At 53.8% G+C, this 24002-nt stretch overlaps 1 protein-coding gene across 2 annotated transcripts in view; it reads right to left on the reverse strand.

Moving 5' to 3' along the window:
* Positions 1-4267: 4267 nt before the first annotated feature.
* Positions 4268-24002, reverse strand: part of SLC4A1 (solute carrier family 4 member 1 (Diego blood group)) — a 40988-nt gene continuing 21253 nt past the window's right edge. For both annotated transcript variants that reach the window (XM_030541722.1, XM_030541723.1), the window contains exons 7-20: positions 23792-23933; positions 23254-23335; positions 22614-22798; positions 21771-21981; positions 20839-21042; positions 20539-20687; positions 19588-19782; positions 14524-14676; positions 12889-12981; positions 11846-12012; positions 10892-11145; positions 10167-10336; positions 9090-9263; positions 4268-8796 (exon numbers count right to left, since the gene is read on the reverse strand). In XM_030541722.1, the coding sequence (XP_030397582.1) occupies positions 8716-8796; positions 9090-9263; positions 10167-10336; positions 10892-11145; positions 11846-12012; positions 12889-12981; positions 14524-14676; positions 19588-19782; positions 20539-20687; positions 20839-21042; positions 21771-21981; positions 22614-22798; positions 23254-23335; positions 23792-23933 (2260 nt within the window). In that variant the 3' untranslated portion in view covers positions 4268-8715. The remainder of the gene's footprint in view (positions 8797-9089; positions 9264-10166; positions 10337-10891; positions 11146-11845; positions 12013-12888; positions 12982-14523; positions 14677-19587; positions 19783-20538; positions 20688-20838; positions 21043-21770; positions 21982-22613; positions 22799-23253; positions 23336-23791; positions 23934-24002) is intronic.

A 24002-nucleotide genomic window follows, 5' to 3' on the forward strand; every position in this document is an offset into this window, starting at 1 on the left:
TTCAACACATTGAGGGTGCATTCACCTGAAGCCACTGATGCAGGCAAAGTGACAAAAATACACCATATTTATGAACATTTTAAACTCTTTCATGTGACAAAATCTATATCAGTTAACACGAAAATGATGTCTTTTACCAAATCACCTCTCTTATTTGCTTACACGTCCGGCTCTATGCTGAGAGCGTGTCGCATTTTGGTCCGATAGGGATGTGCATAAAAACAAGTGGCAAAAGCCAAAAAATGACAAAGTCTAAATATGAGGCCCTCCCTTTGAGCTGGAGGCCCAGGCCAAATGGCCCTCCTGCCCCCCCCCCCCATTGGCCTGGTCACCAAAGGTCACATTTTCCTAAAATGACCTTGGCATTTAGGCCTTGATCTAGCCTCCTCAGTCACTTATGGAAATGGGAAAATCACTTAGACCTTGGCTACACTCCAAATGCTTGGCTGGTATAGCTGTCCTGGCAGAGTCCCCTGATGTAGACACACTTCTATGCAGAAAGAGGGAGTTTTTCTGCTGGCAGAGTAACACCCCCGCACCCCCCAACTGATGTTAAGCTATGTGGCCAGAAGCATTCTTCTACCAGCATAGCTGTGTCTACCCCGGGGGTGCTGCTGGGTTGGCGGGGGCGAGTTTGCACACTGGAGTGTAGACTTGGCCTTAGGCATTTTTGACTATTTTATCCTTAATTTGTCTGTGCCTAAGCTCCTTGCTTGAAAGATTTGGGAGTAATAAACTCTGCCTCTCCTGCTCTGTCTGCTCACACACAGATTTTGTAGTGGTTTAACTATCTCTGCGAGGTGTGTGGGGTTTTTACCACTAGAGTTATACCAGTATAAGGTATAGCCCCTGGTGTGGATGGAGTTAAGTTGGTATAAAGGAGTCCTAGACCCGTTTAGCTCGGTCCCCTTCCCATACAGGAACAGCTGTCCCGATATAAGCACCTTTATACCACGATAACTTCGTCCATGCGAAGGGTGTTGTACGGCTTAAACGAAACTGGACTAGTTAAAGCTGTTCATCTTTGGTGTGTTGAGAAGCTGTAACCAGATCGGCTGCCACCTGTGCTTCCCTCACGGCCTGGAGTCACTACGGGAAGCCTGCCTCAGTTTCCTCTCTTGGACTGTTCAAAAAACCTTCATCCAGCCTTTTATTTATTTATTTTGGAAGTCAGAAATACCCTTCCTTGGGAACTGGGTTTATTAATATAACATAAACTCCAGACGAAACTCACAGTCCCAGAACAACCCCCCAGCCAAAAGGCCGCACAAAGCGAAGGTTTCTCTCCCTCCTTTCTGCTGGAGGCCTTTCCTGCTTTGGCAGGCCTCGGTCCTGCTTCCCAGGACTCTCTGCTAGAACATGCTCACCCCTAGCAGCCTGAGCCCGGAGCATCCCCCTCAGTTCTTGTGTTTCACAACGAAGCAGGCTCCCTTGATGCGGCGCTGACTGACCGCCAAGCACGAAACCCCATAGATAATTCAAAAATTACAATCTTTCACCTTTCCCATTATCCTTAAAGACATGCGGTGTTGCTTTTTGTTGGTAGGGCTCCGTTTCCTGATGTTCTTACTAGGCCTTGCAGTAAACGTTTTTCTAGCGAAGGCCTGTATGTTTTTCATGTGAATAGCCCCTTTGAATGAGTGCACACTGCGTTCCCTGAGGAGACGACCAACCGTTTCTTGGACCTTACACATTCCATATAATCTGTCTTAATGTTTGTTCATTAGAAACAAATGATTACTTAAGCCACCATGGCCGGTTACAATTAGAAATAAAGCCACTTTGCTCCGTTTCTCATGGCCTGGGAGTAGATGAGCATTTTCCCTTCCCTTGCAGCCTCCAGCTGCTTTGTGATCACTCTGACAGAATATACCCCCGTGTTCACACTCAACAAGCTAGTTTAATAATCTTTGTAGAAATTAAACCTTGTAAGATATCATTCGAAAACTCATAAATGGCTGGTGTGTGTTGTCCTGGTGAAATGTGTGGCCATGTTGTATGGGAAGACATAGGCGCCGACAAAACCCACTGTCAGTCCCCCTATCAGAACCTCTCCCTCACCCCAGCACCTCCTGCCCACCGGCGAGCCCTGCCGATCAGCGCCTCCCCCTCCCTCCCTGTGCCTCCTGCCCGCCACAATCAGCTCCTTCGCAGGGTGCAGGAGGCTGCGGGGCGAAGGAATGAGGATGGGGCACGCTTGGGAGAGGGGGTGGGAATAGGCAGGGCGGGTATAGGGCTTTGGGGGAGGGGTGGAGTGGGGGCAGAGTCTGGGGCAGAGCCAGGGGGTGAGCACCCTCCGGCACATTGCAAAGTCGGCGCCTGTGTGGGAAGATATAAGGTTCTGCTGTGGGATATTAAGACGTTCCGAACCCCACAGCCCTGCCCAGGGAGAAGTCAAGTTTGTGCCAGACGAAGGAATGTGTGCTTGCCTTAATTTGCATTTAAATAGTAAATAGAGTCATCAAACAGGGAGGGAAAACAAAGGAAATTTAAACAAGTGGGAAAAAAACAGCAGGGAACATCCTTCCAGGTAGACTTTGTCTCCTGGGTCTCAGCTGGAAATGTTTTTGTTTTTTTGGAGGGGTGGGGGGGCTGAAACTGTAAAAAGGAGGGACAACCCCCCCATTATGCCCTTCCCCCCTCTTCTTGCCTATTACATTCCCTGCCCCTGAGAAGACAAAAGGGGACAGCTGTTAGACTCTGGGGGCAGGGTCCTGAGCTTGAGAGTCGGTCCATAATCTGCTTGAGTGTGGGTGAGACAGTTTGCTTTGCAACTAAGAGAGTTTCTTAAGTAGATACTGGTAAATGTTTTATCTTTATTGTTCTGACTTTTATGCCTCATTCCTTAAACTCGGCTCAAATCTCTTCGTAGTTATTATATTGGTTTGCCTGTTTTGTCTGATCCAGTGTGTCTAAACTGGAGTGTCTGGGTATGGTATTTAAAATAATAAGATGGTATATTATTCCCTTAAAGAAATAATGGACTTTGTGCTGTCCAGGGGAGGGCCGGGCAGCACAGACGTACATTGCTGGGGGAAGTTCTGGGATTGGGGGCATGGGGGGGTTACCCTGCAGCATAACCCAGGCTGGTAAGGGCCAAAGCTGGGAGTGACTTGCATACTGTTTGTGAGGAATCCCGGTCGGAGGCTCTGCAGCAAGGCACTGTAACAGGGTTACAGAGCAGGGGTGACACAGTTATTCGTTAGGTATGTGTCACACTCCTTAGTAATCAGGGTTGGCTGGTCCCAGGCCTTTCAGCCTCTAGGGGCAAGACACCCTCTTATACAAGCCCATGGGCTCAAAGTCCCAAATAAATTTGCTCCCCCAAATTAATATGCTCAAATAAATTTGTTAGTCTCTAAGGTGCCACAAATACTCCTGTTCTTTTTGCGGATACACACTAACACGGCTGCTACTCTGAGTCCCATGGAAGTTAGGCATTTAAATACCTTTGAGGGCTGGGCTAAGCATTTCCGGACAAGAACTGTCTCTCACTAACCCCATGTTTATTCTAGGAGCCCTTTACCATGGCAGGGATACCAGCATACTGTATTGGCCAATCTCTCCTAATGCCATGACAGCTATACCAGTAAAACTGTGCTCTGTACGCAGGGTGACCAGATGTCTCAATTTTATAGGGACAGTCCCGACATTTGGTTTTTTTTTTCTTATACAGACGCCTATTACCCCCTACCCCGTCCCAATTTTTCACCCTATCTGTACAGATCTAGTTAAGCCCACCCCACATGAGCAAAACAAGCTAAACTCATGAAACAGCAGATTTGCTGGTACTGCTGCGCTAGCTGACACTGCTCTGTCGGTCAGGGATCACCCCTCTGTACTGAGCTACACTGGCAGGGGTCTGTAATGCAGACATAACCTAAGTCTGTGCCCAGTGCCCAGCACAACAGAGCCTTGATCTCCTTTGGAGCCTGCAGGTGCTGCTATCAAGTAAATTACATTGTGGTGTAGAAACTCCTACGATGGAGGGTCTGCAGCCAGGGCCCCAGGAAGTTAGGAATTAAAGCAGGTGATTATCTTTGTGCAAGTATTAAACTGTTTTATTTCCACAGAATAAGCTCCTTGAGAATGAACTGTTTTTGTTCCTTGTTTTGTACAACACCTGGCCTGATTCCTGGCTGGAGTTTCTAGGAGCTATCGCAATACTGTTAATTTTTATTACAAATAAGAGAACCTGATGGTAAATGCAAAAAATTATTTTTTTTCTGGGTGGTTTTTTCATTCAAATTTATTTTTTATTTTTTTCAAAGCATCGTACAGGGGGTGCATTATTTTTAATTTCATGAAAAACAAAAGCACACAACATTCTGTTTAGTTCTGACATACAGGTGACAAGGCTACAGAATAATCCTAACACAATATAGCTCAGGGTAGGTTTGGTTTGGGCCACACGGGCCAGACAACCATGGTCCCAGTGAGGTACCGTGCAGGCTGGATTCTCACACTAAAGTCAGCTTCGTCATATGGTCCCTTTCTAGCCTCTTTTTTTTTTTAACAAAGGGAAAAGCCTCCGCTCATGGTCTAATCAATGTTAAATAGACAGAATTCTGTCATGCGCACAGACGCACAATCTCTTTCGCACACGCAAATATATTCCCACACATGATCACCATTTTCTCTCTCTCTCGCTCTCTCCCACAAACGCTGCTCAGTTCCAGATCTGGCTTGCATACGGCCACTGAGACATCTGAGCCAACTGGGCTCACTTGCCACCTTACAGAGGTGTCTAAGTAACTAATTGCCTGTTCAAGAGGCCAAATGTAGAACTGAGAGCACCTTAGTTGAGCTTATCCAGTTTGAAAATCGGACTTACATTTAGTATCTCTTGCTACCAGATCCAGGCAGCAACAATCCTGCAAAACCCCCTTCCCCACGTGGAAAAGGACGTAACATGCATGCACTCTAAGCCCTTTAGTGAGTTCCAGTCACATAATTTACTGCTCAGCTCTGGGATCTTTGGGCCTGACTCTGGTTCCAAGCCAGTGTGACTCTAGATTTCAGTGGCATTATATAGGGTGAAGCTGGAGTTACACAGAGCAGAATCAGACCCTTGCTCTCATTCTTTTTTTTAAAACACAATTCAATTCATGTCCAAGTGTCTCTTTTTAAAAATGTGCCAAAGATCCAGAATTCTTAGCGACTCCAGCGTTTAATAAACGAGGTAGGTGGTGCTGCCACATTCGCCTCACACCCTTACTTGTCCCCATGGAGGGGCTTCTCCTCCAAAGAGGACAATCCCCCTGTAGGCCATTTGAAAACAAGGGACCTGAGTCTCCATTTCCTTACCCAGTTTTATGCTTACGTAGCTCTGCTGACTTCAGCAGTTATTCCTGCTTTAAACCAGAGGAAGGGAGAGGAGTGTCAAGACTGAGAACTATCGGCTGGAGTCTGCAAGGTGCTATCAGTTGCTCAGCATTTTGCATGGCCCAGCCCTATAAAGGAGGCACCATCTGGTTTTAAAAAAAAAAAATCATAGCGGATGTGATCCAACACCCAGCAAAGTCAATGGAGAGACTCCTATTGGCTTCAATGGGCTTTGGGTCAGGCTCATCATTTCTAAAGCACAAATTTCTTCTTTATGTTCCCAACAACCCCGGAGATGATTCTGCCTGAAAGAATTTCCACCACTTATCTCTATTTATGCTCTTTTTTTATTCTTTTGGATTGGTTTTTGCATTTCACTCACTTTTGAGACAATGTGAGTGAAATGCACAAACAGCCAGCTCTTAGTTTAACCTGATTTCTGCTAGTCAATTTCACTTCCTGGTTCTCATGCCCTAGCAACTGGGCTCTGCGGTCAGCTTCTAATCTCAATTGCAGTGGTAAAAGTCCAGTTCCCCTCTCTTGATGTCAAAGGACTTGCTCCAGATTTGTGTTGGTCTAACAGATCAGAATCTGGCTGGGTTGCAGTCACAGCAGGGGAATGTTTCAATGAAAACAAAATGGAATTTTAAAAAGTATATTAATATTAGTTTAAGAACAATAAAGTGGACATGGTGGTCCCTAAATCTGTCTCTACAACTATCCTTTAAAAAAGCCTTTCTAGACTATCAATTGGTACCCCCAACTTTCTGCAAGGGGGATCCTTGCAAGCACGCACATGCACCCTTCCTCATCCCCTATCATTCTTTTACAAGGCAGAAGCACAATCAGCATATTTTAAAATACATTTTTAAAAAATAAATTACAAACATTCTTTATCACTAGTGTAAAAAATTCAGGTCATTTCGGCCACTCATTTTTTTTTCTTCCTTTTTTTGCTTTTTACATAGACTCTAACTACAAAAGCATCACAAAACTCTTTTTTTTACATCTGTTTTATCATTATTTTCTTAATGCCAAATAGACAAATTTATCCTCTTCCTATTTACATACTGAATTCCCTGGGACAGACGATAAATTAATACAAACAAACGAAAACCAGCTGGGATCCCTGAAGTCAGTGAAGCGCTGATGATTTAGATCTGCTGAAGATTTGGCCTGAAGTTTTTATTCTACACTAACTAAATCATACAGACAAAGGTTGGGAAGCTTGTGATGTTTCGCAGACTGAGGGCCCGGTTCAGACCTGCCTTAGTCAGGTCTGATTGGCAGAGTTACAAGGATGCAAAATTGGAGGGGAGCACTCAAAAACGGGCTCTTAGCACATGGAAGGTCTTGACTCTGGGCGAGATGCTGAGAAAGGGCAGAGCAGGTGCATTGCTCTGCAGAGCTGGAAAAGGATCTGAACATGGGCTGGATCCCGTAAGGTGCTGAGCACCCTTGACTGACACTGTGCTTGTTGAAGGCTTTGAGCCCTTCTTGGGATGTCCCACCCACATCACTGTGCAGATGATTTTGCTGCAATAAGAAAAAGCAGCACCCGTGTCAGGTTATATTAGGGATCCAATCCAGCGCTGGTGTAAGTGAACATGACTTTAGCGGGGCTCAGCGGCAGCTTACACCCCACAGCACTTGGCCCAAGGTCAGCAATGTTATATTGTGTTAGTCAGAGGGAGCCACATTCTGGGGGAATTGAACACATCTTAGTAACATGGCAGCATGGGCCAGACTAAGGATTCAGCATCTGCCTGGAGCTAGCGGTAGCTTCCCTTCCCTTCCCTGGGAGATCTATGGGACCTGGGGGTGAGGACATTGGAGCACCTGGGTCTGGCCTCATGATTTAAACCCAGCCCTACACTGACTGCAAAGAGGTTCATTAAAGTAACTTGTTATAGGAGCTAATTACATGTCATCCATGATGACAGTGCAGAATTTTAACCCCCATCGCTCTTGTCCGGAGCTGGATACGGTGCCAGCCACAGCCGCACTTTGCCTGCACGCAGGGGATCCCAGGGCCATCAGCGAATGCTTTGACCCCCTCCAGTAACAATTTTTTTCAGTCCTGGCTGCACAGTGAGCCCCAAACCAGAGGAGCCCGGTTCAGTTCCCAAGCAAGTGCCCCAGAAGCCATGGAAATGAGTATAAAGGAGGATTATGAACAGTGCTCTGAGTCTAGCGCTCTGTTCTGTCTGAGAAGAGTCCTCAGATCAGTTAGCACCAAAGTTTGCCCGGGAAAGGGCTTGGAAGCTGGTGGGAAGGAAGGTCGGGGAGGATTCACCCCAGTCTCAGGCTCCTGGGCAAAACCTGCCTGACTTCCCCTCTCACCCATCCTCGCCCTCCCTGTGCAGAAGGCTGTAGGATGGATCCCAGGATCACTTGGCTAGCCCCATCCCTCCACCGTGGCAACCTGGATTCTGTTAGCCCGAAGCCACCCCGGATCAATGGGAACCAGCGATGTCTGTGATGCTGGTGAGTCTCCCACGTCCCTGGCAAGCTTTTTCCTTCCCATCAGCACTGGTACCTCGTGCTCCCTCAGTTCCATGGTCTCAAGGCGATTCTAAAGGCTTTTCATCACTTGCCTTCTTCCTTGGTCTCTTTTGGAGCCGCCTTCTTCATCTGGGAGGAGACGCAGCCCTTCCTAGCCGTCTCCTCCTGCTCCAGCTGAGTGGTCCCAGCTTTGCTGTGTATGCCCTGGGCTACATACACCAGCACCAGGGTCTGCAAAGAGCCCTGCCAGTGGGATTAACTCTTCAGTGGTCTGTAAAAAAAATAATCTGGCAGGATCTCATTACTACCCAGGAGCTGAGGCAAAGGGGAGCACCAGACCACTTGCATGGCCGGGTGAGCAGATAAGAACCAAGATTCCCTCTTCCCCAGAGAGTCGATGCTTTATCCCAGCTGGTGGATACAACTGATCAAGCCATAAAAAGAAAACAAAACAAAAAAAGAAATATATTCCTGGGTTACTTAGCTGCAGAACCAGTGCTGAGTGGAGTCCACATGTCAGGTTCCCGTCTCTAACAGTCTGGATGCAGCTTGGAAGCATGATTTGTCCTCAAGGTCTGGTTTTGGAGTCTTGTCAAGTTGCTTTGTGGTCCTACAGAATCTGAAGCGGATCTAATGCGCGAGTATAGCTACATAGATTCCTTGGCGTGTGTGTGTGTGTGTGTGTGTGTGTGTGTGTGTGTGTGTGTGTGTGTGTGTGTGTGTGCCCACATGCATGTGTGCTTGTGCATACAGTACACACACACACACACACACACCCAAACACACATACACCCTCATTTCTTTGAACCCAGACTCTGGGCTCTCTGAAAAGCCTGGGAAAGGAATCCTCTGTTCCTTATATGGAGGACACAAAGCAGCAGGTGCTCAGATCGGCATCTGCACTTCATGGTACACATCACGGCCTTCTGTCTCATCGAAGGTCACGTTGGCATCTTCTGCGTCCAGCTGGAAGGAAGCAGGGATACCATTAGGGCTCTCGTGGGATGGGGGGTAGGACGGAGAGAACCAGGAAGACCTAACGGCCTGCCCAGTTGTGTGGCTATCTTCTCAGGGCATGGCAATGGGACTCACATCTTGGGTGCAGGAGAATGGGAATGGAAGATTAAGTGCTGTCCAGAAAGGAATTGGGATGTGCCCTCCTCTCTGATGATTCTCTATCAGGGAGTTGCTCCCCACCCCCATGTCCTCCCTTTCCCCCTTGGAGCAAAGGCTTGGGGTGCAGGCCAATGGATACCTACACACTTGAGTTCGATGTCACTGAAGATCTTGGGGAGCAGAAAGCGACGCAGGGGCACCGTCAAGATGAGGACGAAAGGCAACGCCAAGGAGGCCGGGGTGGACTTCACCGCCCACAGCGTGGCCAGGCACACGATCTGGGTGAGCGTGAAGATGTGCATCCGCCAGGTCTTGACCTTAAAGGCAAAAGCCGGGGAGAATCAGAACTGCCCCAGTGGCCCTCACCCCTGAGACAGCACCCACCCCCCACATACTTGGGCAGAGCCGCGACCCACTTGATGCACAGGACCCCACGAACCAGCAGGAGAGTCTAGCACCAGGGGCAAGCACCTCCCCTCTCTGCATGCCCCACACTCAAGAGCTATGCCCTGGAGAGGAATGGGGTGTCTCCCTGCTGCTCCCCAGACCCGGGGAAGCGGGGGGCATCCGCAGCCTGGGACTGGGGAGGTGAGGGTCTCTGGGGACAGGAGGAGAGGGGAAGGGTTTCCGTGCGGGTGATCTGGAAAGGGAGGTCCCAAGTGGGAGAGGGAGGATCTTTCCTCCTTTCAGATAAGGCGGTGCTGTGATCCCAGCAGCAGGCCTCGAGGCTGGCCTGGCCAATGCACCACCCCCTACCGCACTGTAAGTTAGCGCACAAGGGGCTGGCTCAGATCATGCCCCCTTACGCTCAACATTCAAACAGGAAGCGGCCACAGCCAGCCCCTGCAACACTTCTCCAGCTGCCAGGCCCTGCGTGGGGAGCTAGGTTCCGTCGGGCCCTGTGGCCCCTGCTGGTTCAGGACTCAGAAGGGATCCAGGCACAGTTTGTTATGGCTTGTTAGGAACCCCCAAGCCCTGGGGCCTCCTGGGAAATTTTCCCTGTAGCCCCATAAGCCTGCAGAGCTGCAACCAAATATGAGCTCAGGGCGAAACAGGCCAGAGCGGTGCGGCACCGACACCCCTCTTGCCTGCAACACACTTGAGAGGGGAAAGCGTGGGAGGACCTGTCCCCGCCACCCTTAGCTGGGAGAGCCTGTCCCCACCCCACCCAGCCAAGGAAACCCCCCTCACAATGAAGGAGAGAGGAGCAGCGCCCTCACCCATTTGACGTAGGGCTCTTCAGGGTGGTACTTGGGTGGCATCAGTAGGAGGAGGATGCGGTCGTAGAGCTGGATCCCGTTCAAGGAGGTGACCCCCATGTAGAGGAAGATCCCGAAGAGCACAGCCAGCGGGATCAGCTTCAGGACGGGCTCCATGAGGATCGAGAGACCTGACGGGGAGAGAGGCGTCCCTGTGATAACGGAGTGGCCTAGGAATGTCAGCTTGACTGGAGGGTGAGCCCTCCCTTCACGGGCCAGCTCCAGAGCTGCTGAGAGCCCAGGCCGGGCCTCAGGGCCAGCACCGGCCCAGCATTCCTCTGCATTGTCCCGTTTCTCACGTTCGTAGGGAAAGGTCCCAAGAGAAGCCTTGTAAGCCACAGAAGAGGCTGCAGGAAAGCAAGTCTTCTTTGCACCCCCCCCCAGCATCACCCTCATCCCTGTCCTGGCAAGTTCTCGCCGCAGCCAGTCCGTCCTTGGCTGCTTGCTTGAGAGGGAGGCCATCCGTGGCTGTAGTTTTTGCTCTGCAGATGCTGGTCCTGCTAGGAACTGGGCCACGACCCATTGGAAACCATCTCCGCAAACACAGCCGTGCTCACCGCCCACAGGGGCTGAATCTGAACAAGCCACCTAGCGGGGCTGTGCTCCATTATCCTATTCCCAGCCCTCTTGAGCCATCCAGGCTGCTGGGATGGTGCCCTCCTGAATGCCCATTTAGAAGGACTCACCTACAAGGATGGACACCAGGAGCCCGCTGATCCTCTGCTCCTTGACCTCTTGGACTTGGGCCTTCTCCCCGGGGGTGGTGGTCTTGACCATCACCGTCAGGGCATTGGCATGACTGATGGTCCTCACCGTGGTGGCACTGAGCCAGGGCATGCCAAAGAGCGCGGCGATGCCTCCCATGCCGACAATCAGCAGCAGGTCCAGATGGAAGCCCGAGCCCTTCACCAGCTTCCTCTCGGGCTTGCTCACAATCAGCCTGGGGGAGAGGGTGAAATAGCATCTGCTGTAATCCAAGGACTGGGCCCATCTGTCCCTCCTCCCCCCTGCCAGCCTCCCTGCTCTCACCTCCCCCTGAAGCAGCAGAAGAGAGGACTACCCTTCCTATCCTCAGATCTGCAGAGGGATGGAGCCCCCACGGTCTCTTCAGCAGCCCCCATGGGCTCTTCTCTTTCTTTTCTTCTGCCGCTCCATCCCTTCTTTTCTTCCTCTTTCCTATCCCTTCCTTCTCTCCCTTTTACTTGCTCTGTGGTGTCACCATCTCTCCATCACTCCTGTTCACAGCCTCAATCTCCAGGTCTCTCTATCCCTCTCCCCCTACTCCAGTCCCTTACGTCAGAGGTTCTCAACCTTTTTTTTTTTCTGAGGCCCTCCCCCAACAAGCTATAAAAACTCCACAGCCCATGTGTGCCACAACAACTGGCTTTCTGCATATAAAATCCAGAGCCAGCTTAGGGCAGTTGCAAGCAGGACAGTTGCCCAGGGCTCCACGCCACAGGGGACCCCACAAAGCTAAGTTGCTCAGGCTTCGGCTTCAGCCCTGGGTGGCGGGACTTGGGGGCACCAGGCTTCAGCCCCATGTGGTCGGGCTTCAGCTTTCTGCTTTTGGGCCCAAAAAATCTAATGCCAGAGCTGCTTGGCGGACCCCCTGGGACTCTGGCTGAGAACCACGGCCTTACGTTGTGATCTGCGACTCCAGGAAAATGAGGATGAAGACCAAGAGGGCAGGAAGGGCAGCACCAAACATCATCCAGATTGGGAAGTCTCTGTTTTTCCCCAGTGGATGGATGAACCATCCCCGGGCAGTTGTATTGGAGACCTCGAGGCCTTTAGGAACGCTAAGTTTCTGGAAGAGAGACGGAGAGAGATGAATGATCCAAATGCCCGAATCCGGAGCCAGGCAGTGGCAGAAGGGACAGAGCACCTGGGAGTCTGCAGCAGAGGGTGAACTTGGGCACAGCGCCCTGAGAGGTCAGCAGCATGGAGGGCTCCGAAGTGGAGACTTCTCTAATGCCTTTCATCAAAACGCACCCTGTGGAGCAGTTAATTAATGCAACCTCATTAGCTCTGCCCTTGGAGATTGGTACCAAGAGGTGAAATGACTCACCGATGATCACATGGCCAGTTGGCGGCAGGCATAGGAATAGAACCCAGAAGTCCTCACTCCCAGTCCCCTGCTGTAGCCATGAGGGCCTGGTCTGCACTAAAAATTTAGGTCAGCATAGATCTGTCAGTCAGGGGCTTGAAAAATCTACCACCACCACCCCCGAGCACTGTAGCTATGTTGACCTACGCAGACACAGCAAGGTTGACAGAAAACCGTTTCTGTCGATCTACCTATCATTGTTCAGGGAGGTGTTGTTCCCACGGCACTGGAGAAAACCCTTCTGTTCCTGTAGGCTGTGTCTACACAACGGGGTTATCCCAGCATAGCAGCGGTGCTGGAGCTATGCTGGTATAGCCCCCCCCCTCATTAAAATCCTTTCTCAGACACAGGCTTAGAAGCCAGGAGTCCTGAGGGCCAGTCTCCTGCTCTAACCACTAGCCCACACTCTGTCCACCGTCAGTGAAGTCCGCAAAGTGGATGGAAGGAGCGACACATCCAGATGTGAGATTGTGAGCATTCTCAGGCCAATACTGACCACTCACGCCGAGTCTTGCCACTGCAAAAAGCCATGGCCTCATGCATCAGTGCACCCGTCCCCCTTCTCCGCTCCCTCACCTGAGTGTCTGTGGTGTCTTTGATGAAGAAGTCGGCCAGCGCCATGATGAAGATGGAAATGGGGACCCCAAAGTCACCAATCACACGCCGGAGCTAGGGAAAAACAGCCATGTGAATCCAACAACCACCACGTCGCTGCTGGGGGCAGGGGCTGGAATACAGGGCATTTCACCTCTGGGGGCCACTGGTTCCAATCTGGCCCCAGGCGTGGGGGGACTGGCTTGCCCAGGGGGGCCTAGGAGATGGTACGCAGGGCTTCTCACTTCCTTGAGACTAATCTGGGAGCAGTTCAAGGGGGCTGGCTGGCTCACAGTGGGTTTAGGAATGGGTCTTGGGGGGCTTTTGCCCGTAGATTCAGCCCAAGTTGATGAGCTGGTGGCACTAGGGAATGGAATAATGAGCCTTTCATCTCGAGGTCAGGGTTTCAGATCTGATAAATCCTCCTTTGCCTGCACCTGTCTGGTGGGGGACCCTGGCAGCTGCCATCCAAGCCCTGGCTATGACTTGCTGGAAAGGCAGCCTGCATGTCCCTGCTGATGAAAGCCAGGCAGGAGGGAAGTACTCCGTGTGAGAGGGGTCTGTGAGTGGAGTCCCTCAGGAAGGAGATCAGAGACCTCCAGGAGGAGGTGGCTTGTCTACGTAGCATCCAGGAGCATGAGGACCATGGAGATGTCTGGGATGGAGGATGCTGGCCAATTTCAGATGAGTGCAGAAGCACCGGAAGAGGGAGGGGAACTGGCTGCTCTGGGAGAGGGAGACAGAGACTGGCTGTTCTCGGGTATGAGGCAGTGCACCACCTCCCACCCAGGTTCTTCGCCCGTCGAGGTGAAGAATCAGCCCATGCTGTATTGTGACAGGAGGCGAGGAGCAGACCCCATGGGCAGAGGAGGAGCCATTCACCCCCCAGGCTCCAAGGGGAGTGGACGCATCCATCTGCAGACCTGACCCAGGGCCTCTGTGAACTTTTAAGCATCTCTGGCGGCTGTCCGGCAGCCTGGGTGAAATGGGCGTGGTGGGTCTCAGAGCCGTGCCCTGAACCCAGGACATATCCTAGCTCAGCTTCCTGGCTGGCAGGCTGAGCAGAGAGGCTGAGGACTGAATGGGGCCTGGGCTGCAACTCATGGGTGGAGGATACAGACAGACACCCTGGAGATTGCCATGGAAACGCACGGCTGGGGATGCCCGCAGGTGGTGAGCTGGCATGGCTGCAGTGAATACGATCTCCCCAGCAGCATGGCTGCACTAGGGAGAGACCTGACATCACCGATGCCCATCTCCTGACCACAAAGGCTCCATGCCACTTTAAACCCAAACCAGCATGGTTAGTCCCAAATCCTGCCTCCTCCCAAGCTGCTGGGCTGGACACGGCACGGCAGGGACTCTGGGGCGAGGGAGGGATCCTTCCCGTCTGGTGATGGAGTCTCTCTGCAAACCAACACTAGAAGTGCAGAGGGGGGGCATCAGGTGTAACCCACTCCTCAGGTTAAAAAGTCCCAGCTGTGGCCTTGGCCTTCAGGCCAAGTCTCAGTGACTTTTAGCACTGGGAGTCCCAGGTTCCAGCCCCACAGCTGGCCAATGGGGGTGGGTGGGACTCCCCCAGGGGCCGTATGAAGGAGCCACGGCAGGAGGCCCCACCTTGCCAGGGAAGAAGGCGCTGTTCTTGAACTTGCGCAGGAAGAAGGCGATGAAGAAAGTGCCGGCCATGAGGACCAGGGAGAGCAGGGCTGTGTTGGGTTTCGGTTCGTCGGTCGACCCGTAAGTCTTCCGCAGGGGGTGCTTCTTGAAGATCTGTGGAGGCAGCAGGCGGGTCAGGGAGGCAGGATGGAGAGCAGGTGGCAATAGCAGGATGGCCCAGAGTCCATTTGTCTAGAGGCCCCCGCCGCCCCAAGCCCTGCTACCCCTTCAGCCCATCCATAGGGGCAGCGGCAGCCTTCCCTTCCGGGGCTCTGTGCCAACAGCATCTTCCTCACTGCCAGGAAAGGGCATGGGAGTATCAGTGCCACCCAGTGGCAGCGTTGGGTTATTCTCAGGTCATTAGCCTTTTGGGGCATAAACCCCAGCCCCTCTTTCCTGCCTAGATCAGACACTGTCAGTACCCCGACTTCTGGGCATCCCCGGGGGATGGCTCACAGGCTCCAAGTTCTCTTGATCCCTGTGGGATTGCGATGCAGGGGAGGGGAGCTGTTCCAGACAGTCAGAGGGTGTGGGAAGGGCTTGACGGGGTAAAGAAGGGGAAGTGAAATCCCAAAGGAAGAGGCATGAGAGAGATTGGACTCTCCCTGCTTGACCTGCTTTCGCTGCCCCAGTGGCAGGGATGAGACCCCGCAGCCGCCGAGGAGACAGGAGGCTGTTATGGTATGGGGGTGGGGAGGGGACTCCAAGCAGAGGGAGGGTTTAGAGTGGGGTCCCATTCCCACGCCTCCCCTGCGCCTGCCACCCAGGCTCCCTCTCCCCCACCCCAGCCCTTTCCAGGGTTTTATTCCAGAAGCCCATTCCTCGCCCAGCGTTAAAGGAGCCCAACAGAGCAGAGCAGAGCGTGGCTCAGGGCCCAGCTGCACTGTCCCGGGTTCAGTGCTGCTGCTGGCGTCCCCTATACCCCTCGTGGGCTGGCCACCTGCCAGCTGGCTGTGTTCTGTGAGCCGCGCCTGAATGCAGCATGGGCAGTCGCAGACAGCATCAGACTTAGGAGGAAAAATCAAACGCCCGGCTGGGGTTTCCAAATAACCCTCCTCCTCCAAATGCTGTTGAAATTCAACTGGAGTTGGGCACCTAACTCTCCTGGGCCCATTGAAAATCCCAGCTGTTACGTACACTGGGCATAGCTAAATGGTGACCAAGAGAGGGGGCTTAATACCTGTCTCCGTGCACCTGCAGGGCCAGAACGCATGGAAGGGAGGGGCTGGTGGGGATAGGGGGTAACTAGGAAGGATGAGGTGAAACTGAGCAACGTTACCAGGAAACCCTTCCTGACAGCGAGCTCCCTAAGTCCCTGGAATTGCAACCCTCTGGGGAAGTGGGCGAGCCCCATTGTGTGGGCTGATTAAAGCCAGCCCTGGAGAATGCAGGGCCAGAGATAATCCTGTCCCAGTAAGGAGGGTGGCCTAGCTGTGTCCCTCTCCCGTCTGTAGGGCGCTGTGATGCACAGCTTCATTGTGCTGCTGCTTGTGTCTTAGGAGCACTCCTCTTGGGTATCTGATGTAGGAGCCCTGCTCCTGCAGGAGGGACAGGCCTGTCAGGGTATGGGCCATGGGAACGCCGAGGGAAGGGCAGCAGCTGGCAGCGTGGAAGGATGGAAAAGGGGCGTTATCTTTAACATCAATATCCTTCTTGTTTCTTTTGAAACAAAGCTCCAGTGAGTGGGAAACCAAAGGGGGCAGCTGATGGCTGTGAGTCAGCCCATGTGTGGGTTTGTGTGCGTCACTGTGTGTCCATGTGCTCTGTGTGTGTCTCCGTGTGTGTGATTGAGACTGTGCCCATCTGACTGACTGAGAGTGGTGGGTGTCTGTGTGTGTCCATGTGATGTGTGTGTGTCTCTGTGTGTCCAGGTGATGTGTGTGTGTGTCTGTGTGTGTCCGTGTGTTGTGTGACTGTGCCCATCTGAGTGTCTGAGAGTGGTGGGTATCTGTTTGATTTGTCTGTGTGTGTCCAGATGATGTGTATGTGTCTATGTGTCCAGGTGATGTGTGTGTGTGCGCGTGTGTGACTGTGACTGTGACTGTGCCCATCTGACTGTCTGAGCGTGGTGAGTATCTGCGTGATTTGTCTGTGTGTCTATGTGCTCTGTGTGTGTCTCTATTTGTCCAGGTGATGTGTGTGTGTCCATGTGTTCTGTGACTGTGTCCATCTGTCTCTGAGTTGTGCAATTTCTCTGTGTGGTATGTGTATGTGTAAATGTGAAAAGAGCCTCCTATCTGGGAATCAGCCATGGTCTCAGGGGGCATCCAACAAGGACAAGCTGCCACAGCTGGCTCCCTCTCTTCCCCTGCCCGCTGCGGTTTCCAGCCATCGCCGGCTTTGCCCAAACAGACCGAGAAGCCTGATCTCAGGCCCGTCGGCCGTGCAGAACCAGCTGCTGTGGGGTGGGAAGTTCTGAGACCTTGGGGCACTTGGCTGCTCTGGAACCCCAATAAATTCCTGGTCAAGGGGGGTCTCCCACAGCATAAACGGGAGCTGGGGTTTATACGTTGCAGCCTAGAACTAGCATCCCTGGGAGAAACCAAGGCACAGAATGGCAGCGGAGGAGCTTATCAGATGGGCTCCATCTCCATCTCTCGCCTAGTTCCCCCTCTTGTTGTATCTTTCTCTCTCCCTCATTCGCTCTCTGTTGCTCTCTCTCTGGGTTTCTATGGAAACCGTATCTATGTGACCTCACTTCCTGTGATGAAATTATTTTTTTGAACGGGTCAGTAAAATGTGGCGAAGATGCCAGCAAAGCTTCATAGAATATCAGGGTTGGAAGGGACCTCAGGAGATCATCTAGCCCAACCCCCTGCTCAAAGCAGGGCCAATTCCCTACTAAATCATCCAGGTGCAGGGTTTCAAAAAGGGCTTCTCTAGAGCAGGAAAACAAGCGGTCACTTAGCGCCTGCAGCCGGCAAGGACCGTCCCAGTTAACAACGTGCCCGAGAGGCTAGGGTGATCACAGCCAGCTAACGTGGTTAAACACGACTAGCACTGTCTACACAAGGCAGTAAGCTGTTTTGGTGATGACATGTTAGCTGGCATGCAAAAAAAGCCCCTGACTACATGCAAATACCAGGCAACCATAAGCATATATGCTGCACAGACACTACCAGCATGCCGGTCGGTTACACACCCATACGCCCAGACCTTATACATGAATGCATTACATACTCACGCATGCAATCTGCAAACACATTACGCACATACCCACAGCCATGTTGTAGCCACACAGTCACATCCGGGTCTGTTACACATCCCTAGATACGTGCGCATCCCTCCACCCACCCACCCATAGACAGACCCAGCAATCACAAGTAATCCTGTCCACCAATACAATTGTTACAAGGAGGAGGGAGAAGAATTGTTCTTCTTAACCTCTCAAGGTAGGACAAGAAGCAATGGGCTTAAATTGCAGCAGGACAGTTTAGGTTGGACATCAGGAAAAATTTCCTAACTGTCAGGGTGGTTAAGTACTGGAATAAATTGCCTAGGGAGGTTGTGGAATCTCCATCATTGGGGATTTTTTAAGAGCAGGTTTGACAAATGCTGTCAGAGATGGTCTTGATATTACTATGTGATAGACCCAGGCCAGCTGGGAACAGCAGAGTAGTGGAAGGGAGATGTACTGGCCACTGGATAAGCAGTTTTCTGTTCCCTGAGTGACCACAGCAGGGGCTGCTCCAGGCTAATGAGAACACCTGACTCCAATTAACCTGCTAAGAGCCAGGTGAGGCTGTTAAGCACCTGACTCAAATTAAGGCCTATAAAAGGGCTCACTCCAGTCAGGCCAAGGGGTTGGGGGAGAGGAAGTGCATGTGTGTGGACGGACGGACGGACGGACGGACGGACGGACGGACGGACGGACGGAAGGAAGGAAGGAAGGAAGGAACGAACGAACGAACGAACTGGGATCAAGAGGTGTGCAAGAAGCTGAGAGGGAGCAGGGATACTGCTGGAGGACTGAGGAGTGCAAGCGTTAGACATCAAGAGGAAGGTCTGGTGGTGAGGACAAAGAAGCTGTTGGGAGGAGGCCATGGGGAAGTAGCCCAGGGAGTTGTTGCTGTTGCACAGCTGTACCAGGAGGCACTCTAGACAGCTGTAGTCTGCAGGGCCCTGGGCTGGAACCTGGAATAGAGGGTGGGCCCAGGTTCCTCCCAACTCCTGATCAAACACAGGAGGAATTGACTTTCCCTGTGGCTTCTACCAGAGGGGAAGGTCTCTGGGCTGTTTCTCGACCCACAGGGTGAATCTGTGAGGTGAGCAAATCTGCCAATAAGCGCAGGACCCACCAAGGGAGAGGAGGAACTTTGTCACAACTTAGGCCTGCCCTGGATGCAGGGGACTGGGCTAGATGACCTCTCGAGGTCCCTTCCAGTCCTACGATGCTATGAATTATATCCATGCATGTGTGTAACTCCACCCCAAATCACACAACCATGCACCCCACCCCATATTTCATATGTGCACAATTGGCCATTCACCTATGCACTAGTGCAAAACTGCAACAGCTTCTCAACACATCTGCAATCACATATGGCTTATGGGTGTGTGCGTACACAGACACACACACACATGCAGACATTCCCCAACCCCACCTGAACTCACTCGTGTGGACCTTATTGCCAACACAAGCTCCTTACCCACCCAGTCTCATGCTCATAGACACACATGTGCAATGAATGTAAACATCATCTCCTATCTCATGCACTAGTTGTGCATATTGCCAGATGCACATCACCCATGTGACACACAGATGCAGATAACTCTGGGGAAAATGGTGCCCAGCTCTGGGAGCAATGAGAAGGGGGGCAGAGATGGCATAGCCCAATGGAGCAGCCTGCCACCAGGCTGGGGATGGACACAGCGGACAAGGGGACTCAACCCACTCAGGAGACCCACCCTGGGCAGATCAGATACCAGCAGGGTCTGCCTCTTGGGCAACCTGCGACTAGCTTGCGACAGCAATAAAGCCTCTTTGAACTGAGCTGCGGTGTGGTCTCCCTGCCCCGCCATTACCGTGATGAGCTTGGCAAAGGTCTCGTAGATGAAGATGAGGGAGATGAGGATGGAGAAGATCTCCTGGGTGTAGCGGGAAATGTAGCGCACCAGGAAGCTGCCCTCGAAGGCCACCACCAGCAGCACCAGGAGGATGAGCCAGAAGCCGATCCAGACCCGGCCCACGATGTACTCCATGCCGTAGTTCTCACAGAACTGGGGGAAAGGGGGAAGCAAAGCAGGCCTTGAGTCCCCTGGGGTCCTTTTCCTTCCCCTCCCATGGCCCCCCGCTGGCTTCATCTCTGCTTCTACCTGAGACCAGACAGGGCCCAGGCCCACCAACCCTGCCCCCATAAAACCCTCCACACTCTTCTTCCCAACCCCGATCCCCAAGAGACTCTGTCCCCCCTGCCCCTTCACCCCAGCTCCTGCTAGCAGCCCAGCTCAGCCTGGACAGACCAGTCCCCCCTGTGCATTCTCCCCACCAACACCCCACCCCATGCCCTCCTGCCATCCAGCCTGGGACCCTGCAGCTCCATCGACCCCGGCTTGGCCTCTTTCCCAATGGCTGGGGATGATGTGGCCCCGGGAGCACGGCCGTGGTCACTGCTGGGCTTTGCTGTGTATATGGGCTCATGGCTCCGGTGGTGCTGGGGATGGGGGCTGCCCCAGAGAGGGAGGGGCAGTGCCTCCTGCTGGAAAGGATGGGTTTGTGCTCCGTCAGGCAGGGGGAGTGGGTATGAAGGTGGGAGGTGGAGTCACAGGTCACCCACTCCCCAGGCGCTGGGGAGCGGGTCTCTGGGAAGGTCTCTGCCACAGGGGACGGGCTGTGTAAGGCAGCTGGGGGGACCTCATGGGGGGGGAGAGCTGGACCTGCCACACCTTTCCCTGCAAAGCCACATGGAGGATCCTGCGGGGAGGCAGGGGCAGAGGAGCACATGCAGGGCTAAAGGAGGCAACCAGGGCATCTACCTTAAAAAAGGCTTCTTCAAAGACGAGCAGGGGACCTGAAAAGCCGACCACCAGCAGGGGCTGAGCACCGAGGAGGCAGAAGATGATGCCCTGTGCAGCTGTGGAGATCAGCAGCTCCGGGACCCCTATCAGGTTGCTTGTCTTTTCCCCTAGAAACAACAGCGCAAGTCAGCAGAGAGGGATGGGGACCCTGACCCCACCGGGGCACTCTCCAGAGGGGGCCTGGGGCTGCCTGATGGGGCAGGGGCCCCAGGGAGCCATCCTGATTCCCTGAGGGGCCCACAGCTGGGTCCCACTTACCCAGCAGGCCCCCAAAGGTGATGGCGGGAGAGAGGGCTGCGAAATAAATGAAGATGACGGCTGCCAGGCACTGGGCATTGAGGGCATCCTTGATGTCGCTGAGGTATTTTGGGTAGCGGCGCTTGATGTCCCGCACCAGGCCCCCGAAGGGCCAGCCGGTCCGCCGCAGGGGGTCGTCGTCCTCCTCCTCCTCGTGGTCCTTTTCTGCCAGGAGACAAAGGCATCAGTGGCCAGGTTGGGGTGGGGAGGTAACGCCTGAAGTGAGGGGGAAATTCAGCCTCGGTCTTCACTCTCTTCTGGGCTTCCCCCAGTGAGCCCCCAAACGTGACCCACCACTGGGCTGAGAGGGGGTGTTGGTCCCTGATGACCACTTGCTGGCAGGCTCACCTGGCCCCAAGGTGCCACCATCTCCAGAGCAATCGGGGCTCAGCTCCATGTTCACTCAGCACCAGCCTGCAAACCCTGATCTCCAGGTGCTGCCCTCTCCTAGGTGGAGAATGGGGCTCCCCACCAAATGTCCTCGGTGTCAGGCTCCCCCACCACCCTGCCCCCCACAATGACCCACCAAACCTGACCCTGGGCCCTGTCTCGGGTGGACACTGGGATTCAGCATCCATGTTTCCTCAGCCCTGGGTTCCTTCCACGCGGCTCCCCAATAAACCTCCACCCCTACCCCAGCGCTGCCCCATTCATGCATCACCCTCCCAAAGGATCCTTCCCATGGCCTGGCAGGACTATCGTGGGCAGGGACCAAGGCTGGTGGCTTTGGTCCACAGGAGGTAGAAGAACCTCCATTGTCCTACTCAGGGGTCCTGTTGCTTTTATTTTCAATAGCAGCCGTCTCCAGAGGGGAGCAGGCCAGGGGCCTCAGGGGCTAGGACAAGAGGCTTCTCCGGAACTCACATGCTGCCTCCAGACTGTGCCCTACATACCCAAGTCCTTTAAGGTCCTCGTTTCCGGCTTCTTCTTGTCCGGCAGGTACCTCTTCCGCAGCAGCTCCTTCTGCATGGGCACCAGGCTCCTGAGGAGCCGCTCGTCCTGGATCTCGCAGGGCGGGAGGACAATGCTGCAATCCAGAAACTCCTCCAAGCCCTTTATCAGGTCCTGGCGCCCCTCCGCCAGGTAGGCATCCCTACGGAACCCCTGCCAGGGGAGAGGGAGGCTCAGGAGGGCAGCGAGACTCCCCGCACGGGCATCGCCCTCGCCTACCGCAGACCCCTGGGACCGCCCCATCAGAGTGGGACACCAGTGAGCTAAGGTGGTGACCCGGCCAGACGGCTGAGTGATGGACAGAGAGACAGCTGCAGTGCCGGTGTGCCCATCATCTGGGAGCGCTAGCCCAGCAAGAGAGCTGCTACCCCACAGCCGGCCATCAGGGAGTGCCTCATGGTGAGCGAACTGGGCCACAACACCCAGCACCTCCTGGCAGCGCTGTCCCGAAGTCTGTAGGAGCGGATGGAAAGACCCCCATTGACTTCCATGAGCTTGGGATCAGGCCCTTAGAACGTGGGCTCCTCGCTCTAACTCCGAAAGGGCAGGAGGCAAAGTCTCTTCCCTCCAGCACTGCAATGCCTCCCCCTGGCTAGGATGGAGGCATCACCCTGAACAGGGAGGCCAAAGGCCTTTAACATGGGTGTTTGAGATGGGCCAGATGTGGCTGCCAGGGAGCAGGATGAAGGGCACTGACATCTTATTCTGGATGTAGATGGGGGGGAGGAGCTGCTGCCTGGGGGTGCCATGGGCACAGATTCCCAGGCCCCGGGAGGCCACCATACCCTTTCTGCCATCATGGTGGAGACGGCCCGTCCGATCTCGTGGTAACTGATATGCGGGGAGTCAGGTCCCAGCACCATGAAGAGGAACCTCACGGGGACGGGCACCTGCAGAACCAAGTCCAGCTCCACCGCCTCCTTCAGGCGCACGAAGGCCAAGGTGGGGTGATCCAGGAAGGTGGCGCGGCCTGGAGAGAGGACGGGATGGCGGGGGGGTCACTGGCGGGGCTTGGCACACAGGGCAGGCAAAGGGGGCTGGAGGGTGGGGGCGGGGCAAGGGAACAAAATGGAGAGGATGAAAGAGAGCAGGAGGGGAAAGAGAGGGAGAGAGAGAGACAGCGCAAAGTGAGCGAAAGTTACATCAAGCCAGACACGCAAGCAAAACAGCATTTCGGCTGGGCACAGAGAAAGCTGCCCAAGCGCACGAGACAGCAAAAGCCAGAACGTGGGACCTCCCCGCCCGCCGAGGCCGCCTGCCGAGGCCAGCCCCCCTCCCTTGGAGCTGCCCAGCTCCAAGCAACTCTGGTTCCAGAGCAGCCACCTGGATCTCGCCTCCGGCTCAGCCTCTTTCCCGTGGTGGAGAGCAAGGGGCATGTGGCAGGGCTCAGGAGCCACAGGGGATGCAGGAGAGGGTTGTGCTCACCTACGAGGACCAGCGTGGCCTCGGCGTCCTCTGCGATCTTATCTAGGAGCGGCTTCCTGAAGGCTTGCCGCTGGGGCCCTTCCTGCAGAGACGCAAATTCAGAGATTCTCATCCCGCAGGGGGCCACCCCCACCAGGGCACAGGTGTGTCATCAGCCGCGTTTCTCTCCATCACACTGCTGAGCCCACCTGTGGCCATGCCCATGGCTCACGTCCCAGCTCGACCAACACCAGTGCTGAAAGCAACCCCCCTTGAGATGCCCTCACTCCAGAAGCTGCGGCCTCTATCTGCACACGGCAGGTTCCTACTGTGCTTGTGTGTCAGCCTCAGGTTCTTGGTGTCCCTTGCTGCTCCTTCACTGCACACAGCCAGTTCCCTCCTGGTGGGACTCCACCAGCTGCAATCTGGGATGATGCATGAAGCCTTTCAGCTGTATGCTGTTGGTGGGTCCCTCTGCCTCCTGCTGCTCCACCCCCCCCCCCATTATTGGCTGTTCTGAGGTTCTCAAGCTGGGGGCCCGTTCCCACAGTCTTCTTGCCTGTTCCGTGCCCGTGAACGTCTGCATCTCAATCTGGTGATATTCCTGGATGAGAGGTTCGGACGTGACCTCGTCCTTGGTGTCCTTTCGTTCCAGTTGGCCTGGGGAAAGGGTCCCCAAGGATTCAGACCCATCTGGGTGACTGCAGAAAGGAGGAGGAAAAAAACACAGACCTTATCACCCTGGAAGAGACACTGCCCAGGCATATGGA

The sequence above is a fragment of the Gopherus evgoodei genome, chromosome 23 (genome assembly GCF_007399415.2).
Source record: "Gopherus evgoodei ecotype Sinaloan lineage chromosome 23, rGopEvg1_v1.p, whole genome shotgun sequence".
NCBI classification, from domain to species: domain Eukaryota; kingdom Metazoa; phylum Chordata; order Testudines; family Testudinidae; genus Gopherus; species Gopherus evgoodei.